Source organism: Prionailurus bengalensis, chromosome A1, assembly GCF_016509475.1.
Source record: "Prionailurus bengalensis isolate Pbe53 chromosome A1, Fcat_Pben_1.1_paternal_pri, whole genome shotgun sequence".
Classification (NCBI taxonomy): Eukaryota; Metazoa; Chordata; class Mammalia; order Carnivora; family Felidae; genus Prionailurus; species Prionailurus bengalensis.
In genome coordinates, this window is record NC_057343.1 from 116,525,393 (window position 1) to 116,553,320 (window position 27,928).

At 51.8% G+C, this 27,928-nt stretch overlaps 2 protein-coding genes across 8 annotated transcripts in view; one reads left to right on the plus strand and one right to left on the minus strand.

The window, feature by feature from the left end:
* PSD2 (pleckstrin and Sec7 domain containing 2) overlaps positions 1–12,631 on the plus strand; it is a 56,585-nt gene extending 43,954 nt beyond the window's left edge. For 2 of the 4 annotated variants that reach the window (XM_043575338.1, XM_043575262.1), the window contains 8 exons: positions 1,474–1,564; positions 3,385–3,428; positions 4,484–4,674; positions 4,848–4,918; positions 5,345–5,502; positions 6,410–6,554; positions 7,803–7,946; positions 11,299–12,631. In XM_043575338.1, coding sequence (XP_043431273.1) covers positions 1,474–1,564; positions 3,385–3,428; positions 4,484–4,674; positions 4,848–4,918; positions 5,345–5,502; positions 6,410–6,554; positions 7,803–7,946; positions 11,299–11,508 — 1,054 coding nt within the window. In that variant the 3' untranslated portion in view covers positions 11,509–12,631. The remainder of the gene's footprint in view (positions 1–1,473; positions 1,565–3,384; positions 3,429–4,483; positions 4,675–4,847; positions 4,919–5,344; positions 5,503–6,409; positions 6,555–7,802; positions 7,947–11,298) is intronic. The other 2 variants (XM_043575503.1, XM_043575427.1) reach the window with 2 other exon arrangements.
* Positions 12,632–15,775: 3,144 nt separating this feature from the next.
* The window catches only part of NRG2 (neuregulin 2), a 185,888-nt gene continuing 173,735 nt past the window's right edge, over positions 15,776–27,928 (minus strand). For 2 of the 4 annotated variants that reach the window (XM_043575056.1, XM_043574964.1), the window contains exons 6-10: positions 23,835–23,937; positions 21,335–21,458; positions 20,882–21,009; positions 19,831–20,058; positions 15,776–17,715 (exon numbers count right to left, since the gene is read on the minus strand). In XM_043575056.1, coding sequence (XP_043430991.1) covers positions 16,962–17,715; positions 19,831–20,058; positions 20,882–21,009; positions 21,335–21,458; positions 23,835–23,937 — 1,337 coding nt within the window. In that variant the 3' untranslated portion in view covers positions 15,776–16,961. Of the gene's footprint in view, positions 17,716–19,830; positions 20,059–20,881; positions 21,010–21,334; positions 21,459–23,834; positions 23,938–27,690; positions 27,863–27,928 lie in introns of all 4 variants that reach the window. The other 2 variants (XM_043575137.1, XM_043574884.1) reach the window with 2 other exon arrangements.

Consider the following 27,928-nt stretch of genomic DNA (forward strand, 5'->3'; position numbering starts at 1 on the left):
GGATGTTCAGTGTGTGGAACTCAGACATTATTGCCTCATATTCCTGTTATGAATGCGGACATAAATGGCTATTATGCAGGTACATATATGTCCATGTAAAATGTACACATAAACATAGGAAACATACCCTATTGAGGTACATACAAGATCTTGTCTCCTTAACCCTTTGGAAAGGTATAGAAAATTCTTGCTTGTCAGCTACTTACAAAGCCTTATGCTCCCTTATATTCTTGTTTTCTGAATTATTTTCTGTGGTATGTGAACGTCCCACATGATATTAATAGATTCTCTTTGTTACGATGGGGCTAAGGTCAATGGATACGGGAAGCTGTACATGGAATCCTCTCTTTGGAGACTCCCAACACACAAAAGCACATTAAGCACTCTGAATCATGCACATAAACTTATTTGATTATGAAGTCTTTTTTGGGGGAATCCCTATTCCCATCTGTAGGTAAGTCTTGGGAAATATTGTCTTAAAGCAAACCTAAATCCACAAAATCCTACACCAATAGGTATCTGGTGTTCAAGGGTCTTCGTCTTTACAAAGATGAAGTGCCACCCAGTGTGTCCTCAAACATGGATATTGCAAGAAGAGTCTGAAAGTATGTACATCAGGTGTTGGGTTTGGAGGACTGGAGCCCCTCTGCTATTCAGTGGTTTAAAAAAGGCAGAACTTGGGGGTACAGTCATTCTCAGCTCTTTGTCTGTCTGTGCCTCCTGGAGTGAGACCATCTGCTTGGGTTCCCTTGGCCCCAGCCCAGCCCAGCTCAGCATGGGGTACCCATGTGTGTTGATGGAAATTGATTTTTGATTCTCTTAAGACCAACCTCTCCCTCACTTCACCTACCTCTTGGAGGTCTTGCCGCCCCTCTGTACAGGTGAGAGGGTGAGACAGTTGTGACGGAATACACAGAGCTTCTGCTCAGCAGCCAAGAGGCCTGGGTTCAAGTCCTGGTGCTGTGTGACCTTGGGAGAGTTAACCATGGAGTAGCGGGTGAGAGCATGGGCTTTGGTGTCAGACACACTCAGCCCTTCCACTTCCTTGCTGTGTGATCATGGGCACGTCACTTCACCTTTCTGTACCTCAGTTTCCTTAACTGTCAAATGGGGATGATGATAATACTCACCTCGCCTTTTCCTTGTTGTGAGAACGAAATAAAATAATGCATGTCAAGTACAATCCCTGGAACACACTAGGCACCTGGCAGATATCAACTATTATATAATTGAGTCCAACCTGACTCCATCTGGGCGAGAGGAGAACTCCAACTTTTCATGATGCTTGAGGGTGAGATAGAATCTTGAAAGTGAAAAAGAGTTTTGTAAACCCTTGGAGACAAAGGGAAATCGAGACAGTATTTTTCATTACTGCCCTTGATGCTGCCTCCACCCTTCTGGCTGGGCAGGGCAGGGTGTGGGGATCGCACGAGCCTCATCCCTACTCTCAGCTAGAACCATTTCTCCATTACAGAACATTGGCAAGAAGATGTCCTGTCAGCAATTCATTGCCAACTTGGACCAGCTGAATGATGGCCAAGACTTTGCCAAAGACCTGCTCAAGGTAAAATCTGTTAAGGGTTCCCATGCTCACATGTGGGTGGGGAATAGGTGGGGAGGAGAGAGATCTCTGCTTCACTAAATCTTGACAGTCTAGAATTTTTCTTTTTTTTTTTTCTTAAAGTTTATTTATTTATTTATTTTGGGAGAGAGATTGTGCAGGCTGGTGCATGAACAGGGGAAGGGCAGAGAGAGAGCGGGAGAGAGAATCCCAAGCAGGCTCTGTGTCATTAGTGCAGAGCCTGACGTGGGGCTTGATGTCACAAATGGTGAGATTATGACCTGAGCCAAAATCAAGAGTTGGATGTTTAACTGACTGAGCCACCCAGATGCCCCTAGATTTTTCAAAAATGTTTATTTATTTATTTTGTGTATGAGAGAGAGATAGAGAGCAGGGGAGGGGCAAAGAGAGGGAAACAGAGAATCCCAAGCAGACCCTACACTGTGAGTGCAGAGTCAGATGGAAGGCTTGAACTCATGAACTATGAGATGATGACCTGAGCTAACATCACGAGTTGGACACTTCACCAACTGTGCCACCCAGGAGCTCCTAGATTTTTTTAAAGTAATCTTTACACCCAACATGGGGCTCAAACTCATGACCCAGAGATCAGGAGTTACATGCTCTACTGACTGAGCCATCCAGGTACCCACCTGACAGTCTAGGTTTTTAATACTGGGGTCAGGGCCACCATGACTTTGGGACAGAGTTAGTGAACATCCAGTTCAACATTTGACTGTTATGTGTTCCCTGAGTTAGGCAGAGGGATAGGCTTTATGAGACTTGTTTTGGCACTCCATTATCATTATTGCTGTTATGGCAATCCTCAAACCTTCCACCAGTTGTTACAGCTGCCATGGCCACCACCACCACCTTGATCACCGCTGCCACCTGCACCACAACTATTATTGTCATCACCACAGTGAACCCCCCCCCCCCGCCAGTTTTTCAGCATCACCAGGAATTAAGGGATTCTAGTTTTCTTCTGAGGTTAGAGCCCAGGGCAGAACTCAACAAGCCTTTCAAGCCTGGTCAGTTCTCTGCCTTGGGGGAAAGAGGAGCAGGTTTATGGGGGTGGGGTAAGTGATGAGTTCAGTTTTAGACAGTGGGTTTGAAGGATATGGTGATGCCAGGTAGGTAGTTGGATAATGAGTCTGGAGGTCAAAAAATAGAACATTGTCTCCATCACTCTTCTTACCATAATTATTTTTTTTCACCATCAAGGAGTGCTTGTTAAGAAGTATATGTGAGGGTTACCTGTCAGCATCTGTTGTGCTAACCGCTCAGAGCCTTCAGCCTGCTTCAGATTCTGTGTCTCTCTCTTTCTCTGCCCCTCCCCTGCTTGTGCTCTTTCAAAAATAAATAAACATGAAAAAGAAAAAAAAACAAAAAAAAAAGAATGTATTTGTGAGATCAAATGACCCCAACTCCCCACCCACGCCATCTGCCCAACCTCCCATGCAGCCATCCTTTCATCCATTCACCTACCCAGAAACTCATTTACCTGCCCCTATGCCCACCCATCATCCACACATACACCTTCTACACCCATGAGCACTCACTCACCCACTCATTTCCCCACCCATCCACCTACTCACCAACCTATCTGCCCACCTCATCATCAGATCTATTCACCCATTCATCTGAACAATCATCTCCCCACCCACCCCACATTCATTCACCCACCCAACAAACAACTGTGAATCAAACACCCATTTGCCCCACTGGCTGAAATGATACTTCACTATATCCACATTACTAGAGATTCAGATTTCTTTGAATTTTCATCTGAAGTCATCTCTTTTTCTTTTTCCCTGTTGTAGACCCTTTACAACTCCATCAAGAATGAAAAGCTGGAATGGGCCATGTGAGTAGTGCCCATGGGCACAGGTATGGGGAAAGTGAGTCACTGGGAAGGAAAAAAAGGGAGTGGCTGAGGGAGCAGGGAAGTCACTTCTGTCACTCTCCATGGTGCTGATATCTCCCAGCCCAGGGCTCTGGTGACCCCTGTCCAGCAGGTCAGCACCACACGTTGAGTTCCCCTTTGGGTTCATTTTTTATCTTGATAAAAAGTGTGAAGTGTTTACACTGGTATGGAATAGATTAAACTGTGACTTGAGTTTCATGATGGCCACAACTTGTTTTCTATACTGCAATATTGCCACTATTCCCAATGATGATAGTTTCCTTCTTGGGAGGTAAGCAGGCAGGAAGCATGAGACCCCAGTGTAACAGCTCTTGGTAGTGGGGAGGGGCAACTGTCACTATAATTTGTTCCTCTGCAAAGGCAGTGAGACCTGGAGGTGCCCAGCCATCTGGAAAGAGGTGTGGTGACCTTGCTGGGTGGGGAGACTGAGAGGCTCCTGGGGCAAGTGGCTGCCCCACCCTCCTGTGCTCTCCAGGGCACCTTGGTCTTTGGGTACATGTAGAGACCCCAGGTAGGAATTGTGAGGAATTCCAACAACACTGAGAAGATCTGGCATTTTTATACCAGGGATGTAATGGGGATCCTAGACTTTAGGGGCCTCATCTACTGGCCCACCTTTCCCCGACATGTTTGTGGGGCTTGGTCAGCAGCTTCAGGCTGGCCATGGGTCACTGCTCCCTGGGGCTGGACTTTCAGGGTTGGATGGAAGAGAAGAAATAAGGAATAAAACCAATAAGGTCTCCAACTTTGTGGTCAAAGAGTGCTTGGAGGATTGGAGCTTGAAGGCCAAAAATCAAAGCTCAGAGGACAGGGGTCAGAATCAAAGACTAAGGAGAGGGGTCAAATATATGGATCTGTGATCTGGAATTGGAACCTCTTTACCTCTGCTCTTCACCTCTGACTGCTTCCCAGAGGAGTGGTTGGTGAGGAGGGAGCATGTCCCTGTGGGGCTAAGGCTTTCATGGAGGTGGTGCTCAGGCCTCCTATTTTCCTAGTGATGAGGACGAACTGAGGAAATCACTGTCTGAGCTGGTGGATGACAAGTTTGGGACAGGCACCAAGAAGGTGACACGGATCCTGGATGGTGGCAACCCCTTCCTGGATGTTCCGCAGGCTCTCAGCGCTACCACCTACAAGCATGGTGTGCTGACTCGGAAGACTCACGCCGACATGGATGGCAAGAGGAGTGGGTGTCAGGCAGGGGAAGGGACATGGGGAGGGATGCCAGTCTGGGGGGAGGGTCTGGCCCCATGGCTGCTCGTCTGGGGTTGCACACCTAGGTAGAATGTAAAGGGATGTGGGGGAGGAGATAATTGGGGTGGGTGGTTGTGGCCACACTACCCTTACCCCCATCCCTAGCACCCCGTGGGAGGCGTGGCTGGAAGAAATTCTACGCGGTGCTCAAAGGAACCATCCTGTACCTGCAGAAGGTGAGAGACTGCCCCCAGAGTCCTTACCCAAAAAAGGCCAGTGCAGTCTTCCAACCGGCCCCTGCCTTGTGGTGCTCAGAGGGTCCCTGGCAGGACGTGGGGCTTAGGCAGATGCTGGGTCTTCCCCTCATTAAAACCTGACTCAAGCTCAGTCAGAGCCTTGGGTTTTCAGGGAAGGGCCTTTTAAGTGCCCAGGAGTCCGAGGATACCCAGTGGAAGTTCTCTTTGGCCTTGGGACAAACTAGGGTGTGGAGAGGAGAGGCTGGAGTGCTTTGTTGGGGAGGGCATGGCATCAGAGTGGCAAGAGCTGAATGAAGAATGGAAGGAGAGCAAAAGGGGGGGATGGCGAGGGTCGAGGAAGTGTGGGCTAGCAAACCAGAGCCTGGTGATGACAGAGGCTTGCCCGCCCCCACCCCATCTGTCCAGGATGAGTACAGGCCTGACAAAGCTCTGTCTGAGGGTGACCTGAAGAATGCCATTCGTGTGCACCATGCTCTGGCCACCAGGGCCTCCGACTACAGCAAGAAGTCCAATGTGCTCAAGCTGAAGACAGCTGACTGGAGGGTCTTCCTCTTCCAGGCACCGTAAGTAGGAGTGGGAGCCCCCTCACTCCTACCCTGGCCTCAGGGCCTGCAGCATCGAGCCTACCCTGCACCCCTCTCCTCATCCATCTCAGGCGGGGTGCCCTGCACGTCAGCCACACGACTGATAGCTGGGGTCGCCCAAAGTAGAGGTTCTTAAGTGTGGTCCTCAGCATCTCCTGGAAATGTGTTAGAAATGCAATTTCTTTGGCCCCACCTTAGACCTATTGAATCAGAAACTCTGGGGCTGGGCCAGCAGTTGTATTCTAACCAGGCTTTCAGGTGATTCAGTTTCATGCTGAAGTCCCTATGTCCAAGGCAGATGGAGTCTTAATGAATCATCCTTTACTGTAAATCAGGGTGGGGAAATGGATGGGAAAGACTTGTCCTGTAGTTTCCCTGGAAGACCTCTGTACACTCCCCTTCATCCTGTCCTGTGACTTGAGATTGGAGTTTCATGTGTCACATGAGCTTAAAAGGAGGGAGGCTGGTAGGTGACCTCTCAAGATGGGAGTGTGTATGCTGGACAAGGTAGTGGGGAAGGGACAGGAAACCCAAGTGGGGACACTGCTTGTCCAGTTATCTCTAGGTTCGAGTCATCCAGGGATCACCTGCTGACTCTAAGTCCTCTTACTCCAGGGCCATTAGCTCTGGACCTGGACAGCTTGATTTTCATGTGAAAATCCAGGTCTTGCCTAGCCGCTGGGAGTGAGAGGAGCTCTGTACATAGACTTGACCAGGCCCATCCAACCCCTATCCTGCCATCCTCCCTCACTCCTTTGTCCCCCTTTTGTGAAGGGATTGATGGCCTCCCTATGCCAGGCTAGTGCTGGGTCCTAGGGCCTGGGTAGGGGACAGGGGGTCCTATTGTGAGAAGCCGGTGCCATCTCCCCTCCCATCCTGTCCTCAGGAGCAAGGAAGAAATGCTGTCCTGGATCCTTAGGATCAACCTGGTGGCTGCCATCTTCTCAGCCCCGTCCTTCCCCGCGGCTGTCAGCTCCATGAAGAAGTTCTGTCGGCCCCTGCTGCCCTCCTGCACCACTCGCCTCTGCCAGGTACAAGCTCCCGGGACCCCAACGCCACCTCCTCAGGCTGTGTCCAGCCAGGCCCCCCATTCAGCAGCCTTCACCTCAGCTCCTAGATGGTGCCTGATCTTGGGCTAAGAGACAAAGTGAAGAGGCAGATATTCTCCTCCATCCCCATTGCGCCCCACCCCCATTTACAGATGGGATGATTGAGGCCATACACCACACAGAGGCTTACATTCTTCTCTGCCAATGGGGGTGTATCCTGTGGATGTCATTGTGAGTCTGTGGGCATTGTGCGTGTCTGAGCATGAATGCGAGAGAATGTGTGTGCCACAGGGAGCTGGGGACAGGTGAGACTCGGCTGGCTCTTTTGCTGTCCTGATCTACCCTTAAATATTTTATTTGTAATCCTAAAAAAAAACAAAACAAAACTACGTGACTTTTTCAGGGGTAGTTTGGAGAGGAGAAGATAAATGGTGGAACGCTACTTGGGAGGTAGAGGGCAGGAAGGGCTCCATGCCTCCTGTCTTCATCAGGCCCCCCTTCTGTACTGGGCCCTTGCCTTGGACCTCTCCATTGAGCTACCAGAGCCCCTGTGCACGCACATGCAACGCACACACACACGCAGACCCCACGCAGGCATACAGCATACAGGTACACACACACGTGCTCTCTCCCCCCACCTCCACTGCACACACGTGCGCATACATACGCACACAGGTGCAGCCCACTGCTCACACAGCATGAAGCTGTCTGGCCGTACTTCGGTGGGTGGGATGTACGTGTGCACCTGTCTGTGAGGAACAGTGTCTCTGCCTGTCTTTGGGTATGATCCTGGGTCTGTAACCATGGAGTCTGTCTGGGGGAGAATGCGAGAGAATGTGTGCATCCTGTGGAGCCAGAGGTAGCAGAGGCCAGGCTGTCCCTTGGTCCATCGTGTTTGTGTGTGCCCGTGAGAGTCCCTGTGAACCGGGGTGGGGGCAGAGTGCATCTGGAGTGCTGGTGTGCCTGTGTCAGCGTCTACACACACGTTCCAGTGTGCGGGCCTCTCATCTCCTGAGCCTGCCGCAGATTTATCTAGGAGAGTTGATGCTGATGAAAGCAAGGGGGGGAGCGGGAGAGTGGAGGGCCACTCCCTCAGGTCCTCCACATACTTGATGTCCCCGGCCTGGCCTCAGTTTCCCTTTGGTGAAGCAGATCCAGCAGGCCGGGATTAGACCCACTCCTGTGCCGTCCTGAGAGTGGGCCCTCACAGTCCAGGACTTGTCTTTGCAGGAGGAGCAGCTGCGTTCTCATGAGAATAAGTTGAGGCAGGTGACTGCGGAGCTGGCTGAGCACAGGTGTCACCCTGTCGAGAGGGGCGTCAAGTCCAAGGAGGCCGAGGAGAACCGGCTGAAGGAGCACTATCTCACTTTTGAGGTGGGTTCTCCGTGGGGCCGATTGCGAAGCTCAGGGCTGGGGCAGGAGGAGGAAGCCAGCTCTTCTCCTGTCGCCAACATCATTCTACAGCCAGGGACTCCTGGTTTGGGCGCTCCCCACTTTGGGGGTTCCCCTGAGGTGCTCTTGAGCCATGCACGGCCTCCTGTGGGCCGGTCTCTGCACAGTCCAGCTGCTAATTGTTAAGCACTGTGCCCTCACCTGTGTCTCTCAAAGAGCACCAGGCGGGTACCACCCTTCTCTAAGACCCTCTTCACCTCCACGCCCCCCATGACCCAGCCGCCCACTCCGGAAGCTGTTACAACAAAACCACAGACCGCTTGAGCCTGTCTGCATGGCCTGCTCCCCCTTTTGTGTCATTTTCCTTTTTTGCACATGTTTATCAAGCACAGCACCTAAGTTCTCCCTTCTTCCATCTTGCCTTTCCCTGCCCCCTCCTGCCCCCTGATGCTCTGCAAACGGGGCTGATGGAGCATCACTCTCACTGGGTCAAGCAGAGGGGGGCAGCTTGCAGGAGGGAGGTGGGAACCACTTGTCCCTTTTGGACAGCCTTTGTGTTGACCTGCTTGCAGGAGTGGACAGTATAGAGGCTCAGACAGCCTCTGGAGCAGGAAGGGCAGGAAGTAACCAATCTCAATCTCTAGATTTCCACATTGATTTTCTGTTGAGGTATGAGGAAAAGGGAGTTCCCACAAGAGATCCTGACCTTTAAAAAAACATAAAGCTGTTCAGCTTTTGAAATCTTCTCAGACCCACTCTCTCTGCAGTGTAAACATAGGGATGGCAAAAGCTACAGTGGACTGATCTCTCGCTAATGGCCAGGCAGCTGCGATTCCCTTCACTTCCCTTGTACTGAATGATTTCATCCTCATGTCAACTCTGTGAAGTGAGGTCTGTTTTTATCCCCATTTTACAGATGGGAAAATTGAGGCTTAGAGCAGATCACTTGCCTGAGGTGACAGTTAAGAAGTGCTGGAGCCTGAATCCTAACCGAGGCAGTCAGTCGGATTGGAATTTCGGCACCCCTGTCTTTCTCACTTCCCGCTGGCTTAACTGGGGGAGGGGGATGGGTCCTGGAGGTGAAGCCCAGCAACGAAGGGTCTTTCTGTTCATGTCGCAGAGCTGTGTGAGAACAGTGTCTCCTCACCTGTAGTCCCTGCTTCTTCTAGGATCTCAGCCTCTCCTGACTGTGGTGAAGGCTGGAAGCTCAGAGTCAGGCCCTCAGACACTGCCAAATCTCCCCTTCTAAATGTTTACCAATTTATAACACTTTAAATAGCTATGAATGTACTACTCTGTCCATGCCCTCACCAACACTGGACACTACTGAATGTTTCAATCATCACTAATCTGAGAGATTTAACCAGGGGTATCTTATATTAATTTGGATTAAAAATGTTTTAATTGTGGCAAATACATATAACATCAGATTTATCGTCTTAACCATTTTTAAGTATGTAGTTCAGTAGTATTGAGTCTACTCACATTGTTATGCAAGTAATCTCCAGAACTTTTTCATCTTCCTAAACTGAAATTCTACACCCATTAAACAGCAACTCCCCAGCCCCTCCCTCTGCACTCTGCCTTCCACCCCCAGCAACCGCTGTTCTACCTTCATCTCTCTGAGTTTGACTCGGTACTTCGTATGAGTGGAATCATCCAGGATTTGTGGGTTTTTTTTTTTCAACGTTTTTTATTTATTTTTGGGACAGAGAGAGACAGAGCATGAACGGGGGAGGGGCAGAGAGAGAGGGAGACACAGAATCAGAAACAGGCTCCAGGCTCCGAGCCATCAGCCCAGAGCCCGACGCGGGGCTCGAACTCACGGACCGCGAGATCGTGACCTGGCTGATGTCAGATGCTTAACCGACTGTGCCACCCAGGCGCCCCCAGGATTTGTGGTTTTGTGACTGGCTTGTCCTCAAGTTAATCCACGTTGTGGCCTGTGTCAGAATTTCCTTCCTTTTTAGGCTGAATAATATTCCATTGTATATAGATACCACTTCTTATCTTTTCATATACTGCTGGACATTTGGGTTGATTTCATCTCTCGGCTCTTATAAATAGTGTTGCTATGAACATGGGTGTGCAAATATTTCTGAGATCCTGCCTTAAGTTTTTTTGGGTATATGCCCCAAAATGGTATTGCTAAATCACAAGATAATGTTATTTTTCACTTTATTTTTTAAGTTTATTTATTTATTTTGAGAGAGAGGGGTGGGGAAGGGCAGGGAGAGACGGAGAGAGAGAATCCCAAGCAGGCTCCGCACTGTCAGCATGGAGCCTGACGCGAGGCTCGAACTCAGAAACTGTGAGCTCATGACCTGAGCTGATATCAAGAGGTAGATGCTTAACCCACTGAACCATCTCGGTGCTCCTGTTATTTTTCACTTTCTGAAGAGAAGCCATACTGTTTTCTACAGCAAGCAGTGTGCCATTCCAGTGTTCCCTACATCCTCACCAACACTTAGTTGCTGAGTTTTCTTTGATAGTAGTTGTCCTAATAGGTGTGAGGTGATATCTCATTGTGATTTTGATCCGCATTTCCCCGATGATAATGATGTTGAGCATCTGTTCATGTGCTTATTGGCCATTTGTATGCCTTCTTTGGAGAAATGTCTAGTCAAGACATTTGCCATGTTTTTAATTGAAAATTTTTAATGTTTGTTTATTTTTGAGAGACAGAGTGCAAGCAGGAGAGGGGCATAGAGAGAAGGAGACACAGAATCTGAAGCAGGCTCCAGGCTCTGAGCTGTCAGCACAGAGCCCGACGTGGGGCTCGAACTCACAAACCGTTAGATCGTGACCTGAGTAGAAGTCGGACACTTAACCGACTGAGCCGCCCAGGGGCTCCAACATTTGCCATTTTTTAATTGAGTTGTTTGTGTTTTTGTTGTTGAATTACAGGAGTTTTTAATATATTTCATAGATTTCTGGCTACTAGACCCTTATTACATACATGATTTGCAAATATTTTTTTCCATTCTGTGGATTGCCTTTTCACTGTGTTGTTCATGTCCTTTGATACACATGAGTTTTAAATTTCATAATCCCATTTGTCTCTTTTTAGTTTTGTTGTCAGTGCTTTTGGTGTCCTAGTCAAGAAATCACAGCTAATTAACTTGAAAATTTTAAATTGTGAGTGACATTTCTGTGCATGCCCCTTGCCCATTTTTTTTTTAGTGGGTTGTTGATCTCCTTTTTTATTGATTTGTGAGAGCTCTCTGAATATTAAGGAAATTAGTCTTTTGTCACATAAAGTACACATACTTTTTTCGTGTTTTGTTGTTTGTCCTTTGACTTTGTTTTTGGCCTTTCTCTGCCCTTTTTCCAGAAAAGCCGTTATGAGACCTATATCCACCTCTTGGCTGTGAAAATCAAAGTGGGCTCAGATGACCTGGAGCGGATTGAGGCCCGGCTGGCCACCTTGGAAGGGGATGACCCTTCTCTCCGCAAGACACACTCAAGCCCGGCCCTCAGTCAGGGCCACGGGACTGTGACTGGCAGCAAAGCCATGAAGGATACCGCCGGGCCTGATACTTAGCTGGCATGGATGGGCGAGCCCCAGAGGCAGGCAAATGTCCCCAGAGGGGTCAGTGAGCACAATTCCAGCTGGGGGCCACTTGCACCAGCTCCAGGCAGTTGACAGACAGCCAGAGGGGTGCAGAGAGCCCTGTGGGCCAAGGAGATGGAGATGCTTACTCGTGGCGTTGATCTTGCATCCTGGGGTTTTTCCGGGCCTCAGACCTTCTCCCCAGCCCTCATATTCCTCTCCACCATGGAGCCTCATTTTGTAGGCCAGTTGTATGCATGTTCTAGACACCATCTCACTGGGAAAGGAGGACTGGCCGCTGGCTTCCCGGGCCCTCCCCTCCTCACAAGTTCCTCCCCTCATCTCCCTTATTTCCAAGGGCAGGACTTGACTCCAGGTCTCAGCTTGGATCCTCGGCTGTTCCCCTTCTCCTTCTTCAGACTTGACCAGCAGCGGGTCTGCAGACCACCAGCACCATCCTCTCCTCCCTCCACCTTGTACCTTTTGGAACCATGCCCTGTTCTCCTGTCTCCCTTTGCAATAATCCAGGACCCGGGCCTGTTCCCTCGATGCCAAGTCGTCTCCACTCGTGTGTGCGTCCGCCTCACCTTCCATTTATGGAGGCCACTACTGCTTTCTTTTATATGGACAAAAATGTATATATATATATATAAGAATTATATATATATATATATATATATATATATATATATATGGAATCCCTTTAAAGATGATTTGGGAACTGATATCAGGATGAAATATGATGAAGGAAAAGCCTATTTCAGCACTCCACCTGTTAGCAAGGAGGGCTGCTGGGCTGCTATCTAGTCCCTTGGTGGCCCTGACACTCTGGGAGGGAAGGTGGAGGCGGCGCTGAACCCCTCTCACTGCTTTTCCCCTCTTCCGGCTGACCTGTGATTTACTCTGCTCTTACAGTTGATGCTTTGGAATAAGTAGACAGTGTGTGTATATGCCACCCCATCTGTCCCACAGGCATTGCAGGGTGTGAGTGGGATGGACCATGGCCCTGTTTATATTTTGGTCTTTATGTTGGTGCTGCCAGGTCTCTGAGCTACAGAGGTGGCCTCTTGTACAGATCTGCTACAGGAATAAAAGACACTCTGCCTTGCCAACAGCCACTTGTCAACAAGCCCAAAGATGTTTGTGGGGGTAGGGGGGGAGACGTTATGGAAGCCAGTAATTTCTGGTCTTGAAAAAAAAAGGGAATAAGAAGTGGCTGATTGTTCTTTAAGTTGATACTTCTTTCACTCTTCTAGTGACTCACAAAGGCTAGCTAAGGACATGCTTGGGAAGGGTAGACAAATCTGCCCTGCGATGATCACAGACTAGCATCCTGTAAGCCCTGCATTCCTCAGACTGACAAGTGGTGGGGGTGATGGGACCCTCAGTGTAGCTATGATGAGCAAATCCTTTATATTTTTAAAATAGATTAGTCTGGGCAGCACTCTGACCTCAGTGGTAACATATTTAGTTAGTTGCAAGGTTGGCTTATCTATTAAGTACCTAACATTTACAAGCACGCTCCCATTTGATGCAAGGGACATAGAAGTCTGTGAAAATAGGTAGTGATTTAAATCCAGGTTATTTAATTTGGATCAGCTGAAGTGTATTTTACAGCCAAACCATCTGGCCCCTTCATTTTGCTGAGGGGAAGTAAATGTTCATTTAAATGAAATTGAAAGAGCAATGTAATGTAAAAGAGCTCTCTGTACTATCTCCAGGCTGGCTCAAAGGTCTCTGATTTTGGGGGTCAGTTTCCCACCCTCCACCTCACGAGGGCGGGTGAATGAAAGCAGAGGAGCGTGCTTCTGTCTGCTGCAGACAGATCTGCTTCCCTGAGCACTAGTGATGTCTCCCATCAGTAAAAAAAATCTTTAGTTCACTTTCTTAATTGTATAATTATTTATTGTAAATTATATACATGTACTACTGTACTAAAATATTATGTACATTATAAAACATACACAAAAATAGAAATTTAAAAAGATGAGATGAAAATAAATCTAAATCAGAGTTCTAATATTTTTTTCCTGCATTCTAATGGACCATCACATTCCCCCACAACCTCTGCCCCTAATATGCCCATTTTCCAGGACTGTCCAAACCCAGAGGATGGAGGACCACAGGCAAGATGCAGTAAGTGGTTTGCGCCACCGGGTGGTCCCTGCAGACTCAGGGACTTCTGGGGACTGACCCTGGATCACAGCGTTTCTTTGAGCCTTCATTTTCTCATTCAGTGAAGGTCAACAGTGCCGCACACTGTGCTAGGTGCTGAGGATACTGTGGTGAGAAGAGGACTGAGCAGCTCCCTGTCCACCTGGGGCTCACAGTCTAGTGGGGAGGGGGACAGGACGTCACCATTACCATTTGGGAGCCTGGGAACGCTGGGGAGAAAACCAAAACTGACCTGGCAGAGAGAAGAAGAAAGATTGGAGGAGTGGGGAAGACCACCAACTCAGGAAGTCTCCAGAATGTCCTAAGTGCTTGTGGGGGACAGGGTGGTAGTAGGGAAGCTGCTTGACAGGGCTATACCTCTTCCTGATGGGCCACTAAAGATGCCCTAAGGCATCAGTTTGGGAGGCACAGGGAAAAAGAGCCTCTCTGGCCACACCGGCTCCCAGGTCCCATTCACGCTTGGGAAATGAATGGGTGACAGATTAGGTTCTGGCCTTAGACTCTCAGTAGGTATTTTAGAATCCAGAGCAGCTAACAACGCTACCAAATCACTTGATACAATTATTTGGGGTCATGAGAAGTCCAATGGGTTCACCGAGAGGTCACTCACAATTACTGGGGTTCACAAAGAGGTCAGTGGGTTCACTGAAGTCACAGAGGTGGTTTCTGACTGAAAATTTAGAAGGTAACAGCAACTCCGAGCCCTCAGAAGGGTCATATTGACACTGAGGGCTCCCGAAAAGGCCAATAGGTTCACCAAGAGGTCATTCACGACCATTGGGGTTCACATAGAGGTCAGAAATCACATAGAGGAATTATTGGCTGTTAGAAAAGCTTAAAGCCAACAGCAAACTCAGAGCCAGCAAAGGGATTTGGATGAGATCATCAGATGGGCCCTGGGAGAGGTGATTTGCAGGTTTATGTACGATTCAGTTCTTTATTTTCCTTTGTTTTTTTTTATAACAGGTACTTATCCCCCCCAGCCCCCCACAATGAACACCGTAACTTTAGTCCTTTCTTTACTTTTCCCCATCACGTCCCTTCACCCAGTTTTTGCCACTCTGCGTGATTCAAGAATGCAAGGCACAGGATACCATCATCATCATCAAATTAGCCACTAATAAGCATCATATGCCAGAAGCAATACTGGGTGCTTTATAGATAATCTCCACAGTAACCCTTTGAGGTAGGTATCGGCATCACCCTTTAACAGCTGAGGAAACAGTGGCCTAGAGAAGTCACATAGCCCGTGAGGGGCGGAGCTAGAACTTGAACTCCGCCCCTCTCAGCCTTAATGAAGCCTCTCTGTCCCTCCCATTTGTAGGTCTTCAAAGCGACCACACACATGTTCTGGGGGCGATCGTGCATGTGTGCACACAGGTCAACCACCTGAGCTCTTTGGATAGACGACTTCCTTGTGTCCGGCTGGAACATAAGGGATCCTGGCACTGGTTTAATAAATTAATCAATGAGGGAAAAGGCTTATGCACCCTGGACCGCCATCTGCCTTCTCCATGCCTTCCTCAGGGACTGCAGGTTTAAACAGGCCCTGGCTCTGAGGGGCTATAAAGTTGGGAAAAGCACAAAACCCTGTGGGCTTACAAGCTGCAGCAGCTGTGGTCTTCCTGGCAGCCAAGGGTACCCATTATGCCACCTTGCATGTCCAGGCTTTGCCTGTGACATGCTTGAGGCCCCAAGGGTCATCTTGCCTCAGCTGCCCCAGTGCCAATCCCACAACCCTTCCCTCCTCACCCACATAGGCCCGGAAATTGTTGCCTCAGTCCAGCCCCAGGAGCTCCAGGGTAGGAAGTGGGCCAGAGGTCTGAGGCTGAGCTCAAAGCAGAATAATCTGCATCAGCCCCTTGGCCAGGTTCCCCAGAAGCCAGGGGGGATACCCGGTGAATAATCTTGGAGGAGGGAGGAGGGTTGGAGCCTGTCCTGGGAGCTGAAGCCGGGGAGATTAGAGGGACAGTCTCTTCCTCCCAGGGACTAGCCTGGCCCTCTCCAATCTCCACCCCAACATCCATCCATCTCCACCCAGGTCCTCATTCTCACCTGGGGGCTAGGCACACACAGTCAAACATGAGTTATTTCTGATTTTATTTATAATATAAAAATGTTCAAGTGTCAACAGTCAGGTGTTTGGACATTTCAGGGCAGGGTTCTCATTTGTTTGTTTGTTTGTTTAAACAATTACCTTTTGACAAATTAGCACTGGACCCAGTTTTGCGGGGTGGGGAGGGAGTGGAATTCGTAGGTGGCTTGGGGTCTGGAAGGAAATGGTGTTACTTTATTGCTAAAAGGGGAATCAAATACACTGTGGAGTGGCTCTTCTCGGTCCCAGCGTGACCATGCATCCAATCTAAAGAATCTGAAATGCAAAGGACATGCAGGCATAAAATAGAAAAGACAACCTGTAAACGAAGGTGCTGCAGAGGACGGAAGGGCATCCTGGAGGCCACAGGGGAGGAGGAGCTGGAACTTTGGGGCCCTGGCAGAGCTGCCCCCTCCCTGGGGCCGGTGCTGTTGGGAAGACCTCTTAGTGCCCCCTCCCTTAGCAGCTATGAGGAGCAGGGTGGCCCCCTCCCCATTCTGGTTGCTGTCGCTGGGCCTCAAGTCTCCCCCTCCAAAAGTTACCTGACCCCAACTCTAGCTCCAAGCCTAGGATCCCCACCTTCTCCTCGCCTTCTCCTCAGGGTGTCGGGGGCCTGAAGATCTTGCCTGAGGGCAAAGCTACTCCTGTCCTCATTTCCTTCCTCAGGGCGGATCCCCTCCCAGCCCCCACCCTTGCCCCCACTAGCACCCAGCAGTCTTTTCTTTGCCGGCTTCCTCTCACCCCTGCCAGCTGGGGATCCTACAGACCCCTCAGCCCCACCCCACCCCACCCCACAACCCAGACTTCTCTCCAGGAGCTCCAGATTAGCGTACAGCAAAAGGCACCACAATATAGGTTTCTATTAAAGAGTCAAAAAATTGGCCCATCTCTCTTTTTTTTTGTTGTTTCTTTTTTTTTTTTCCGAAGCTGTAAATCAGGATGTTACATATAAATAGTTTCCCTATAAAAACGTCTTTGCCGTTAGCTAGTATTATAAGACAATTTTTGCTAAAATGAAAATAAAACATTTTGTTATACCTTTTTCCTTTTATAGAAAATAAAAATATTTTTATTTCTTTTTTTCCTCCTTTCTCTCTCCAGGCGGTGGTCTCTGTTCTCCGTAAAGACAGTGGGGCAGGCGAGGCGGAGGGGGGCGGCGGGGCGGCGGGGGCCCCTAGAGGGGCGCCGAGTCCTGCTTGCCCCGCGGGGGGGGCCCGCGGCTGTGTCTGCTGCTGGCCCGCGTGCTGTGGCTGTCCAGGGAGTAGTAAGTCCTGCTGTCGGCCGCCGGGCACAGCGGCGGCGAGTCCGAGCGCAGCGCATCGTGCGCCGCGCGCAGGCCGAGGAAAGGCGTACTCTCGGCCGCCAGCGCCCCGTCCGCGTCGTCGTCCGAGCCTGAGGCCGAGCCGCCACCCGAGCCGCTGCTCAGCGACAGCGAGTCCCGCGCCGCGCGTGCGCGCTGCGCCGCCAGCCCGTTGAGGCGCGAGCGGCGCCAGCGCCGGGGCCCCGCCGACGTCCTGCGGGACGCGCCGCGGGCGCGCGGCCGCGGTGGGGGAGGGGGCGCGCACTCCTGCGTGGTCTCGTACTCGTCGTCCTCCGGGATGCGGAAGGGGCTGGCGGGCAGGCTGCCCAGGCTGCCGCCCAGCGCGCAGGCCCCGCGCCGCGGCCCGGGCCCCGCCGCGGGGTAGTAGTAGCTGTCGTAGCTGCGCTGCATGTCCGCGCCGGGTCCCGGCCCGGGGCCAGGGGGCGCCGGCTGCCGCAGAAGCGGCTGCTGCTCCGCCAGGCGGTAGCTGATGGGTGCGGCCGGCGGCAGCGACACTGCGTGAGCGGAGTTGGGGGACGTGATCTCAAAAGTCGGCACCTGCGTGGCCAGCGAGTAGTGGAAGTCCACTGGAGAAAGGCGCGCGGGCGTGGTCAGTGCCGACACGTACCTGCGGAGAGACGCAGAGGCGTGGGCTGGGGGTTACGGGTTATGGGTTGCGGTGGACCACTGGTAGTGCCTGGGATCCCGCCCGCCCGAATGATGGTGGCAGTCCTCAGTGACCTTAAGCAATTTCCTTAACCTCCCCCAGGCTCGGTTTCCTTCTGTGTTAAGAGGGGATAACCACAGTGCTCATTCCAGGCTGTTGTTGGAATGATTCCGTAAACGTATCACATGGGATGTGCCGGTGCCACTGCCTGCCTGATGCTCCAACGTGAACGGTCCTTTTGGTGTGAGGGATGCACACAGTCACCAATATTCTTGAACTGTTACTTTGGGTCAGGCTCAGATTGGGGCATTTTACATGCACCATTTCATCTAATACGGTAATTCTGTAGGACCCTTACTTTAGTCCCATACCACACATGAGAAAACTGAGACTCAGAACATTTAAGTGACTTGCTCAAGGTTCACACAACCGGGAAGTAGTAGGGCTGGGATTTGAACCGATGCCAGGCAGAACCAGGACTTATGCTTCCCTGCTCTCCAGAGCCCTTATTACTCTCTTTCTGGATCATCTGACTTCCCTCTCCCACATGGACATCCAGTTAACCACCATACCCCACCTCCTGGAGCACACCCTTTGCCCTGCTCTACCTCGACCTGGGCCTAATTGTTCACTCTGGTTATTCCCCCACTCCAGGGTCTCTCCTCCACTGTATGCAGTTTCCAAAGCAATCTTTTAAAGTCAGTTTTGCTTAAGGAGGCCCTTCCTGCCCCAGGGCCATCAGCCATCTACCTGGCCCCAGTCTACCTGTTCAGGCCCAGCTCCATTCTCCCTACATCTCACCCTGCTCTGGGCATCTCACTCACCAGCAATGTTCTTAAGTGCCTCTGCTAGTACAGCTCAAGGTACTCCCTTGCCTGGAAAGCTCTCCCTGTCTCTCTGCCTCCCAACCAGTAAGAAGTTCTATTGCTATTGATAATGATTGATAACAACCTAGTGTAGCCAAGTAGGAGTCAGAGAGCTTTGTGCACATGATCTCTGATGGCCTTCGCAAGAACCATGCATGATAGGTATTGTTTTTCATGTTCCACAGCTGAGGAAACAAGGCACAGGTGATCAACCTGCTGCAAATCACATAGGTGGTGGAGCTGGGCTTTAAAAGGTTGGGTATGGAAAACCTGGCTGCCTCCTAGAGCCTGCAGTTAGGCTGGGTCTGTCTGTCCTGCTGGGATGTCCTGTGCTTAGCACGTTCCATAGGACGCTGTGAGTTTCAGTGGTTTGTGTTTGTGGCTGGGAGCTTCTCAGTAGCAAAAACAAGATGGACCGTCTCTGGACCCCCAGGCAGGCTGCTCAGTGAGGGCTGGCAGGGAGTAGGTGAAGTTAGAGCCAGAGAACATTTCCTCTCCCTCCACTCCAGCCTGGAGTTCCCAGTACTATGCACCTTCCTCTACTCTCCTCCCACAGACCCCACTTGCTAAGGGCCACTGGAGGGCTGAGCAACGTAGAGGGCTGGCCTCCTATGACTCCTGGCTTGGAGTCAGGGAAGAAGGGGAGTTTCCTGGTTCTCAGTTCAGCCACTGCTCGGAAACCCAACGGTGTCTTGATCCCTGGGCCTTGTTGCTGATACTGCCAGGGCCTGCAGTCCTTCTTGGCTCATGCCCAGCCTGCCCTGGTCATTCTCTTTGCAGACAGCCTCCCCTCCCACCCTTCAGTCTGCTCGATCTTGGTGTCTTTCTGTTCCCACTGGGACATGGGGCCTCTAGGTGACACCAGGGTAGGGCTACCATATGTTCTGGCTTGTCCAGAACAGCCACTGTTTGTTCCTGATGTTCTAGTGCAATTATAGCATCCTCTTCAACTTTGAAAAGTGTCCCAGTAGGACAATTAAATTAGATGGTCACTCCACACCAGGGTCCACTGGCTCAAACTCAGTCCCAGTCTGTCATTAACATGCACCCTGAGCAGATCATTCCACCTTTCAGGGACCTTGCTTGCCTGTCTGAAAAATGGACATGGGAATTTTTGGAGTGTCTCTGAGGTGCCCTAAGGGTCGGCCCTGGGTCATTGGTGCCAGTCCTCTGGCCAAGGTGGGGCACAGGACACAAGATAGGAACTGACCTCTCGCTATGTGGGGAGTCACGCAGAGAGTCTACGGAGTCGTGGTAAGGTGGCACGGCAGCCCTGCGCCGCTCCTCCAGGCTGTAGGCTGCTGCCCGCCGTGCCCGGGCCTCCACACACGCTGGGCTGTTGCACTTGCTTGTGCCCACTGATGACAGCATGATGCCCGACTGGGAGTCAGAGGTCAGGCTTTCAGAACGTTCCAGGCTCCACGTGTGGCTCTCATGCCTAGAGAAGCCAAGTGGAGGTGAGGTGGGGGATCAGGAAGGGGCAGAACAGCTTAACAGGTGTGGTCCCAGGTCCCCCCGCCCCCCGGTTCTTCATTTCATTTCAGGCACCCTCAGCTCAATGCCCTTCTCCACTCTGAGCTGACGTGTAGTATGATGGAGGGAAAAGGAGGGCTAGGGTCCTGTGGATGGGTGAGCCCCAACAGGTGTAAGCCTTTTCTTTTCCTTCGTATAACCAACCTCCCCCTAGCCTCAGCCCGGGGCCCCGGGTCCACTCCCATGATCCTTAGCCTCTTATGTCAGGAGCGCAGCCCTAGTGGCCAATACGTGGGGGCCCGGCCTATTCCATGCTGTTCCCCAGGGAAGAAGGAGGCCAACCATGCTATTGAGCTGTATGAACCTTTGTGCTTGGGTGAACAAAGAAAAGGAGGCTAAGGTGGACTAGGTTCGTAAAAACAAACTCAGGAGAGAGCATCTAATAGGTCTGGGTGTTTGGATGAGGAGGCATTTTATGCCAGATAATGTGGTGCTAATGAGGTCCAACCAAAACTACATGTTAGGTGGGAGCCCAGTGATGCTGTTGTTCCTCTGGGGCTGGTTTAGACTGGAAAAGGGAATCTGGTCCCCTGAGGATGGATGAATGTTTGGTGGTGGGTTCCGGTCTGAAGTCCTTTACCTATATCCCTTGACTCAGAGGGACCCTCAGTACAGGGCATAGCCTGGCTGGGAGGTTTCTTTGTGTGTCTCCGGGCATATGTGTTAGTGCTTTCTGTGGGTGTGCATACAGGAGTCTGCAAATCTCTGTGGGCCTGGGTGGTGCCCACCTGTGGCTGGAGGTGGGTGTGGCTGTGGAACAGTGGTGAGAAGGAGAACAGGAGTGGCTCCCAGAGAAGGTGGTCTCCGTTTCCCTCCGGATGACATGGTCTGTGGCTGGCACATTCTTGGAGATATACTGCAACAGACACAGTTGGGCGGGAGTTAGTGACGAGTGAGTGGGTCAGCCCTCCTTCCGGGTGGGGATGGGGAAGTGAAGCACTAAGCTTCAGGTTGGGGAGTGGTCCACTGGATAAGTGACTTGATGTTAGGGCAGCGGTGGCCCCAGCAAATCAATCCCTTAAGGAAGTGGGCAAAGCGAGGCCAGTCATTCTGGTGAGGCTAGGCGAGGCTAGCGGGCAAGGCTGAGCATGGGATGGGCTGGCTGCTGCCCCGGCCCTTCCTTGCAGGGCACGTGACAAAGGCTGGCAGTACAGTGAAGGGGTTCTGGTAATACCACTCACATCTGCCATCTGGATCTCCTCAGGGTCCAGCCGGGGGTGACTGGGCCCGTTGGCCAAGCTCCGATTCTGGTGGGCTGGGCACATGTTCTGCCGGAGGTGATTGTGCATCTGCTTCCGCTGTTTTCTGTATAGGAGAAGGGTGTGTTAGCCACCCCCCCACCCCATACAATGTATGAAATTCCCTAGCTGTCCCTCCAGGGGAACTCTTCTACCTCTGCCCTGAATGCCGGGGCAGTCTCCTGCTACCGCTGTTCCCTGTGCTCAGCCTGCTCTCAGCCAGGAACCCCCGCTGGTCTGCCTCCTCCACTATCACCACGAGCTTGAATTCAGCAGGACCTGAGCATAGTGGTTCTGAGCTTTGGCTCTGCTGAGAGAGCTTTGGCTCTACTACATCCTAGCTATGTAATCCTGGGCCAGTTACTTAAACTCTCCATGGTTCACTTTCCTCATCTTAAAGTGGGGTGACCATTTACCCATCCCAAAGTCACCTGAGAATTAAGAGCAGATAAAATATTCAGGCACTGGCCCACCCACCCACCCATTCATTCATTCATTTGCTCTTTCTTGGGTTTTTGCTATGTGCCAGATGCTGTTTTGGAACAGTGAAGGAGACAGACACAATCCCTACCCTCGTGGGGCTGGCAGGCCAGTAGGGGAGGCAGATAATAAACACATAAACAAATTAATAAACACGATACTTTCAGTAAAATGCAATGAGAAAAATAAAACATGGTGCTATGGTCAGGGGCCTGTGGGACTACTTTACATTGGCCATATTAAGTGCCCAACACATTTGTTCTATAATCAACAAGTCTAATCATGTCACTCCCATTTAAAACCCTTCATTGGGGGTGCCTGGGCAGCTCAGTCGGTTAAGCGTCCGACTTGGGCTCAGGTCATGATCTCATGGTTCGTGAGTTCAGATCCTGCATTGGGCTCTCTGCTGTCAGCACAAAGCCTGCTTCAGAGCCTCTGTGCTCCCCTGCTCATGCTCATGCTCTCTCTCAAAAATAAACATTAAAAACCAAAACAACAAAACCCATCGCTGGCCCTCTCTCAGTGCCCTCTCACTGCCCTAGCTTGCTGCATCCTTGGGGGGCTTATTTCTGATCCCCCACCATGCTGCCCTCTCTACCCTTTGGACCTCTGCACATACTGTTACATCCCAATGGAGCACACTCTCTGCCTCGTCTTCACCTGCTAACTCCTGCTCTTCTCTTAGGCTCAGCCTAAATGCTGCTTCCTCAGAGAAACCCTTCTTGCCTTCCAGCCAAAGTTAGGCACCCCTGCAATGTATCTTTTCACACTGGACATCTTGCTTAGAGCACTGGCCATGGGCCTGGTGCAGGGCCTGGTATCTAGCACGCAGTGAATGAAAGTTTGTTGAAGAAATGAATGAGGTTAGAATAGGGGCTTGCTTTTCCACTAGTTCTTGACCTCATTTTTCCTACCTGGGCCCAGTCTCCTCTGGGATCCTTGAGCCCCAAATCCCAAGGCCAGCAGGGCCTTAGATCCCATAGATAGGCGTAGCAGGAGTCAAGACCACGGGACTCAGTACACTAATTGGTGGCTATGCCCAGACCTTGTTTTCTGGATAAGAATGGATGGGACAAACCTATCATTTTCTCTGCACTACATCACTCTACAACCTTCACTGGCTCCCTATCATTTATAGAATAAACCCAGGCTTCCTAGCTTGGGATTCAATGCCCTATGGTACTATCTAGATTCCAGCTGTCTTTTTAGACTCATGCCTTTTCCTTGACCCCAGAATTACTCCAACTAGTCTGGGCTGCTCGTGCTCTAGGAACACAGCTGACCCTTTCCCACATTTGTCTGTCAGCCTGCACTCTTGTACAGGAACTGGCAGCACCCTTTCTGCACCTTTCTTCCCCTTGCTCTAAAGTTCTGCCCCATCTTTCCTCTGCCCAGAAGTGACCCGGCCTCATCTTCTCTGGGCTCTGGCCTGGCCCGCTCCCAAGTGAGACGAGGCAGTGTGTCCCAAGGTCTCTTTTTCCACTGGGAATGCAGCCTTCTTTTCTGTGCTTCCTCACTCCCAACACTGCTCCAGCACCAGCCTACTTGATAAGGCAGATGCCCCTTCACAGTGTCGTCTGAGGTACATACTAGGATCACTCCCGCTTTACAGATGAGGACTCGGAGAGATCTGTCAATTTACTCAGGGTCATGGTAAATGGGAGAGCTGAATTCAAACCCAGATCTGTCTTCTTCCAACACTCGTGCTCACAACAATTCTTGTTCATTCCTCTGGGGCCTGTCCCTCCTACCCTCTGCTCCTGCTTCTTGGCCCAGCCCTTCCTCTCCACACCAGCTGCAGAGGCCCCTGAAGGGGCTGTTGGGGCATAAGGGGGTGGCCAGGCCAGACATGGGGAGGGTGTGTGTGGGAGGGCAGGGGGTGGAGAGAGACTGTTTTCACAAAATCAGTCCTGGAGGCCCATCCCTAGTTGGCCTACTGCAGGCCCGAGTGTCTGACACTCACTTAGTCTTGCAGTAGGCGACCACGCAGACAATGCCCACGACCAGCAGAGCCACGCAGATACCGGTGATAGTCAGGACCCTCTTCTGGTACAGCTCCTCGGCTTCTGCAGAGGCAGAAGAAGAGGATGTGAGGGGGCAGGGCAGGAGGCAGATCCAAGGGGAAAGTGGTGCAAAGAACCCACCCCCACCTGCCCCCAAAGCTTTGGGCTCCCTCCAGCTCAGGGCCTCCCAGCTCCTTTGCATCTCCTCCTTCCCCAGCTAGTCCCTCCCTTCTGGATTGCTTTCTGTTGCCCCTAAATCCTCCCACATGTGATCTGCTCACAAGTGACTGAATTCACCTTCCCAAACCCTACACCCTGCCCAGAGCACATGAATGGAAAATGCAGGGGGTGGGGGTGGGTGGGATGGAGGTGAAATTCCAAAGGCCACAGGCGAGGGCAACCCGGCTTGGCCAGCAACCTTGCCCTGCTCCACTGATGGCTTCAAAGAGCCTGGATGGGTTGGGGAGAGCTGTTCTTCATGGCAGTGAACATGTAGACGCTCGGCAGAGCTGGCTTGCCATTTCTGCTTTGCTAAGAAAGGCAAGGACGTCAGACAGGACATCAGACCCAGAGGCTGGACTTAGGAGGGACGCCAGGAGCAGGGACAGAGCAGACCAGGCCCATGGAGGAGGGCATAGAGAGAGAGGCCTTGATTTGTTCCTGCACCCTGGATAGCATGTGGCCCTGGCCCATACCAGCCCTTCCCTTTGCTTCCGAGAAACCCACGAATGGCAGCATAGCCCTTGGTGCCTAGGAAAGTTCTTGTGCTCAAGGAGCTGCCGCCACCCTTTCTGAGGGGTTGAGCTAGGCTGGGTCTCAAAAAGAACCAGCCATCCCTTCCACCTCCTACTTCTTGGTGGGGCAACTCTTGCCCGTCTAGAGCAGAGAAAACCAGGAGGAAGAAAAGAAAAAAGGTGACAGCAGCAGCCTAGGCATCCCCTGCCCCCACCTGTACCTGCCCGCTGGCCCCTCCACATGGCCCCCTCCCCCCAGCACAGGGATAGGTGGAGGCCAGACCCCAGCACCGTAGTAGACCCCTGGGAAATGTCCTGAAGTCCTTGGACTTGCAGCCCCTCCTGTGTACACCAACCAGCAAAAACTGCGAGTACAAACCCTCTAGACACACATACCTTTAGGGCTCTGGCTATCTGCACACAGATCCCTTCACAAAGATACACTCATACGTGTCTAGAGAAGTGTGTGTGTGTGTGCGCGCGCACACACACACACACACACACACACACTCATGCAGTCTTAACCCTCCACCCTGGGCCCCCATCTCTGGGCTCTGTGGTCCATATCCTGCTTCTGGTTCTCATCCCTGCCCACTCCCAGTCCTCTCCAGTGGGGCATCTGTCTCTGTCATTCCTCGGAGACCACTCTGGTCACGGTCACCAACAACTACCCCCTTCCAAGTCCTGTGGTCATTTGCTTCCCTCTCGGCTCACTCCCCCTGTTGCGCCCACTCCCCCTGGATGGCTCTTCTTTCCTGGGTGTCGCCCTCTTTCACCGGCTGACCTGTTCAGTTGCTGCTTCCTACTCTTCTATGTGGTCTGCAAGGTAGAAGGGCCCAGATCTCTCAGGCTTCTTTCCTTCCTCCACGTGCCCTCTCTCCCCTCATGATCTCACCCAGCTCAGACTTTAAATACCATCTGTATGCAGGGGACTCTCAAATTTGTATCTCCTGCTCTGACTTCTGCCTGAGCTCCAGACTGCTCTACCCAAGGGCCACGGCCAAACAGAAGTGCTGATTCCCCAGCCTCTTTCCATACCTGCTCCTGGCCCTTCCCATGTCGTCAGTGGTCGCACCACCTCCCCTACTGCTCAGGCCCTGAACTTGGCATCACTGCCGATGACTCCTTTCTCCCCGACTGCTCTGATACCTAGTCCTTCAGCAAGTCTTCTCAGCTCTGCCTCCCAAGTAGATTCTGGGTTTGGCCACTTCCACTGCTTCTAGCTCAGTCCAGGATGGTGTCATCTCTCACCTGGATAGGTCACCTTCTGACAGGCTTCCTTGCTTCCACTGCTCCCCAGCCTGTCTCCCAACCCAGTCTATTCTCTGCCCCCAAGCCTGCAGATCGTTTACTCCTTGGCTTCAAGCTCACAATGGCCGCCCCCTGCGATTCGAATACAACCCAAAGACCTGCCATGGCCTAGGAGGCCTGGGTTACCATCTCAGCCCTCCTTTTACATCTCATCATTGGTTCAGTCCCCATGTCTTCTGTGACCAAAGTCGCTGGCATTCCTTCTGTCCACTGAGCAAGGCAAGCCCGCTCCAACCACACCCTCCCTAACTTGCCTCCAACACCCTCCTCCAGTTGTTTGCAGGGCTGGCTACTTTTTATCAGGTTTTAGCGCAGATGCTACCTCATCGCGTCAGCCTTTCCTGGCCACTTAGCTAAAGTAACTCTGTCTCCAGCTTGGCACCCTCCCATCACCTTCTTTTATTTTCAGTAGGGCACTTACCACCACCTGCTATCTTTCCTGTTTGTTGCGTGTCTCATACTGTGAATTTGAGTGCCAGGAAGGCAGGGACTCTGCGTGCCAGATCGCCAGAGTTGGCAAATTCTGGGGTTCAGTAGATGTCTGTCGGGTTGGTGCACGAACGGACATACAGACCGCCATTACAGACACAGGCATTTATTCGCACACGTGCACACTCACCTCCGCACCCTCCCAGTTCCACCTGCCCAGCACTCAGCCCTTAACACAAAGACGCCCTGCTGTGTGCCTCTGCGCACTCACATCCTGCACAGAGAGACCTAACAAGGCGTGTGACGTCCCCCCCCCCCAACACACACACCCCTGCAGGGTCGTGTCGTGCACCGTCACACGCAGACTCACCCCTCTCCTCCCGTCCCATCACCAGCAGCACATAGACACACACGCTTCCACAGGCTTTTAGCTCTATCTTCTGAGGAGAGCTGATAGGGGCTGGGTGGTGAGGGAAGCGGGGCCTCTCCAGACCTGCCTCAAGAACAGCCTTTTCAGAACTGCAGGCTCTGCACCGCCTCTGAGGTCTGACCCCACCGAAGCCTTGACCCCTCCGAGTCCCTGCATCTCTCCATTTAAGCCTGGGTGGAGCCTCCCAGCTCAGAGAGAGGACAGAACGCTGCCTCCAAGTCCCTTTCCATTCATTGTGTCTCCCAGGGGCCAGAGGGAAGAAGTGGGAGGGAGGTAAGGTTCTGAGCTGGGGGGGGGGGGTGGGGCGGGGCAGAAGGGTGAGCACCGGAGGCCGGCTCACCCTTGACCCTTGCTTGTCTGGCCCACAGGCGAACACGCATACCATTGTGGAGACAGATCATGAAGGGAATGACAGCCTCAAGCAGATGGCAAAGCCTGGCAGACAGACACGGGGCAGGGGGCAGAGACAAATGGGCATTATTAGCTGCCAGCGTGGTGCAGAATGAAAAGCAGTGGAGATGGAAGTGGGAAAAGGAAGGAGAATTAAAGTCAAATTAAAGAGGGTGCCTCTCTGCACAACTCTCCAAGCCAGGATTTCATGGCTTCCGGACACCAGCTCTCCAGGGGCCTGTCTCTTGTCTGGCCGACCCTTTGGGCATCAGCTCGGGAAGCTCCTCCCCCAGTGAGGCCTCAGGCGAGGGGGCCCCGCTGTACACTGGGGGCACCTATTCCGCCCTTCTCTTGTCTCCCCCAAATCAACGTAGTTTATGATGGGACATCTTGGGAGGGCCAGGGGAGATTTTTGGAATCATCCCTTTTCCGTTTTTTGGAAAGGAAACCAGCACACATGGTGTCAGAGGCTGTGGAGAGGGCTGGGGTGGATGGCACTGACTGACACATAGAGCTTCGTACCCTTTAGTTCAAATCCAAGATGCTCTGGCAGTGCAGAAGAGAGCAGGGTCAGAGAGGGGAGGGGATGGAGGGAGAGATACAGAGAGAGATCGGGGAGCGGGGAGGGCAGGAGAGAGAGAGAGAGAGAGAGAGAGAAACGTTGGTCAGGATTCTTCAGACACCAGCAGCCAGCCTGTGAGGTGAAAGCAGGTTAGTGGTGTCCCCTCCCAGCCTCCTGAACCCCTGCCCTGGCACCCAG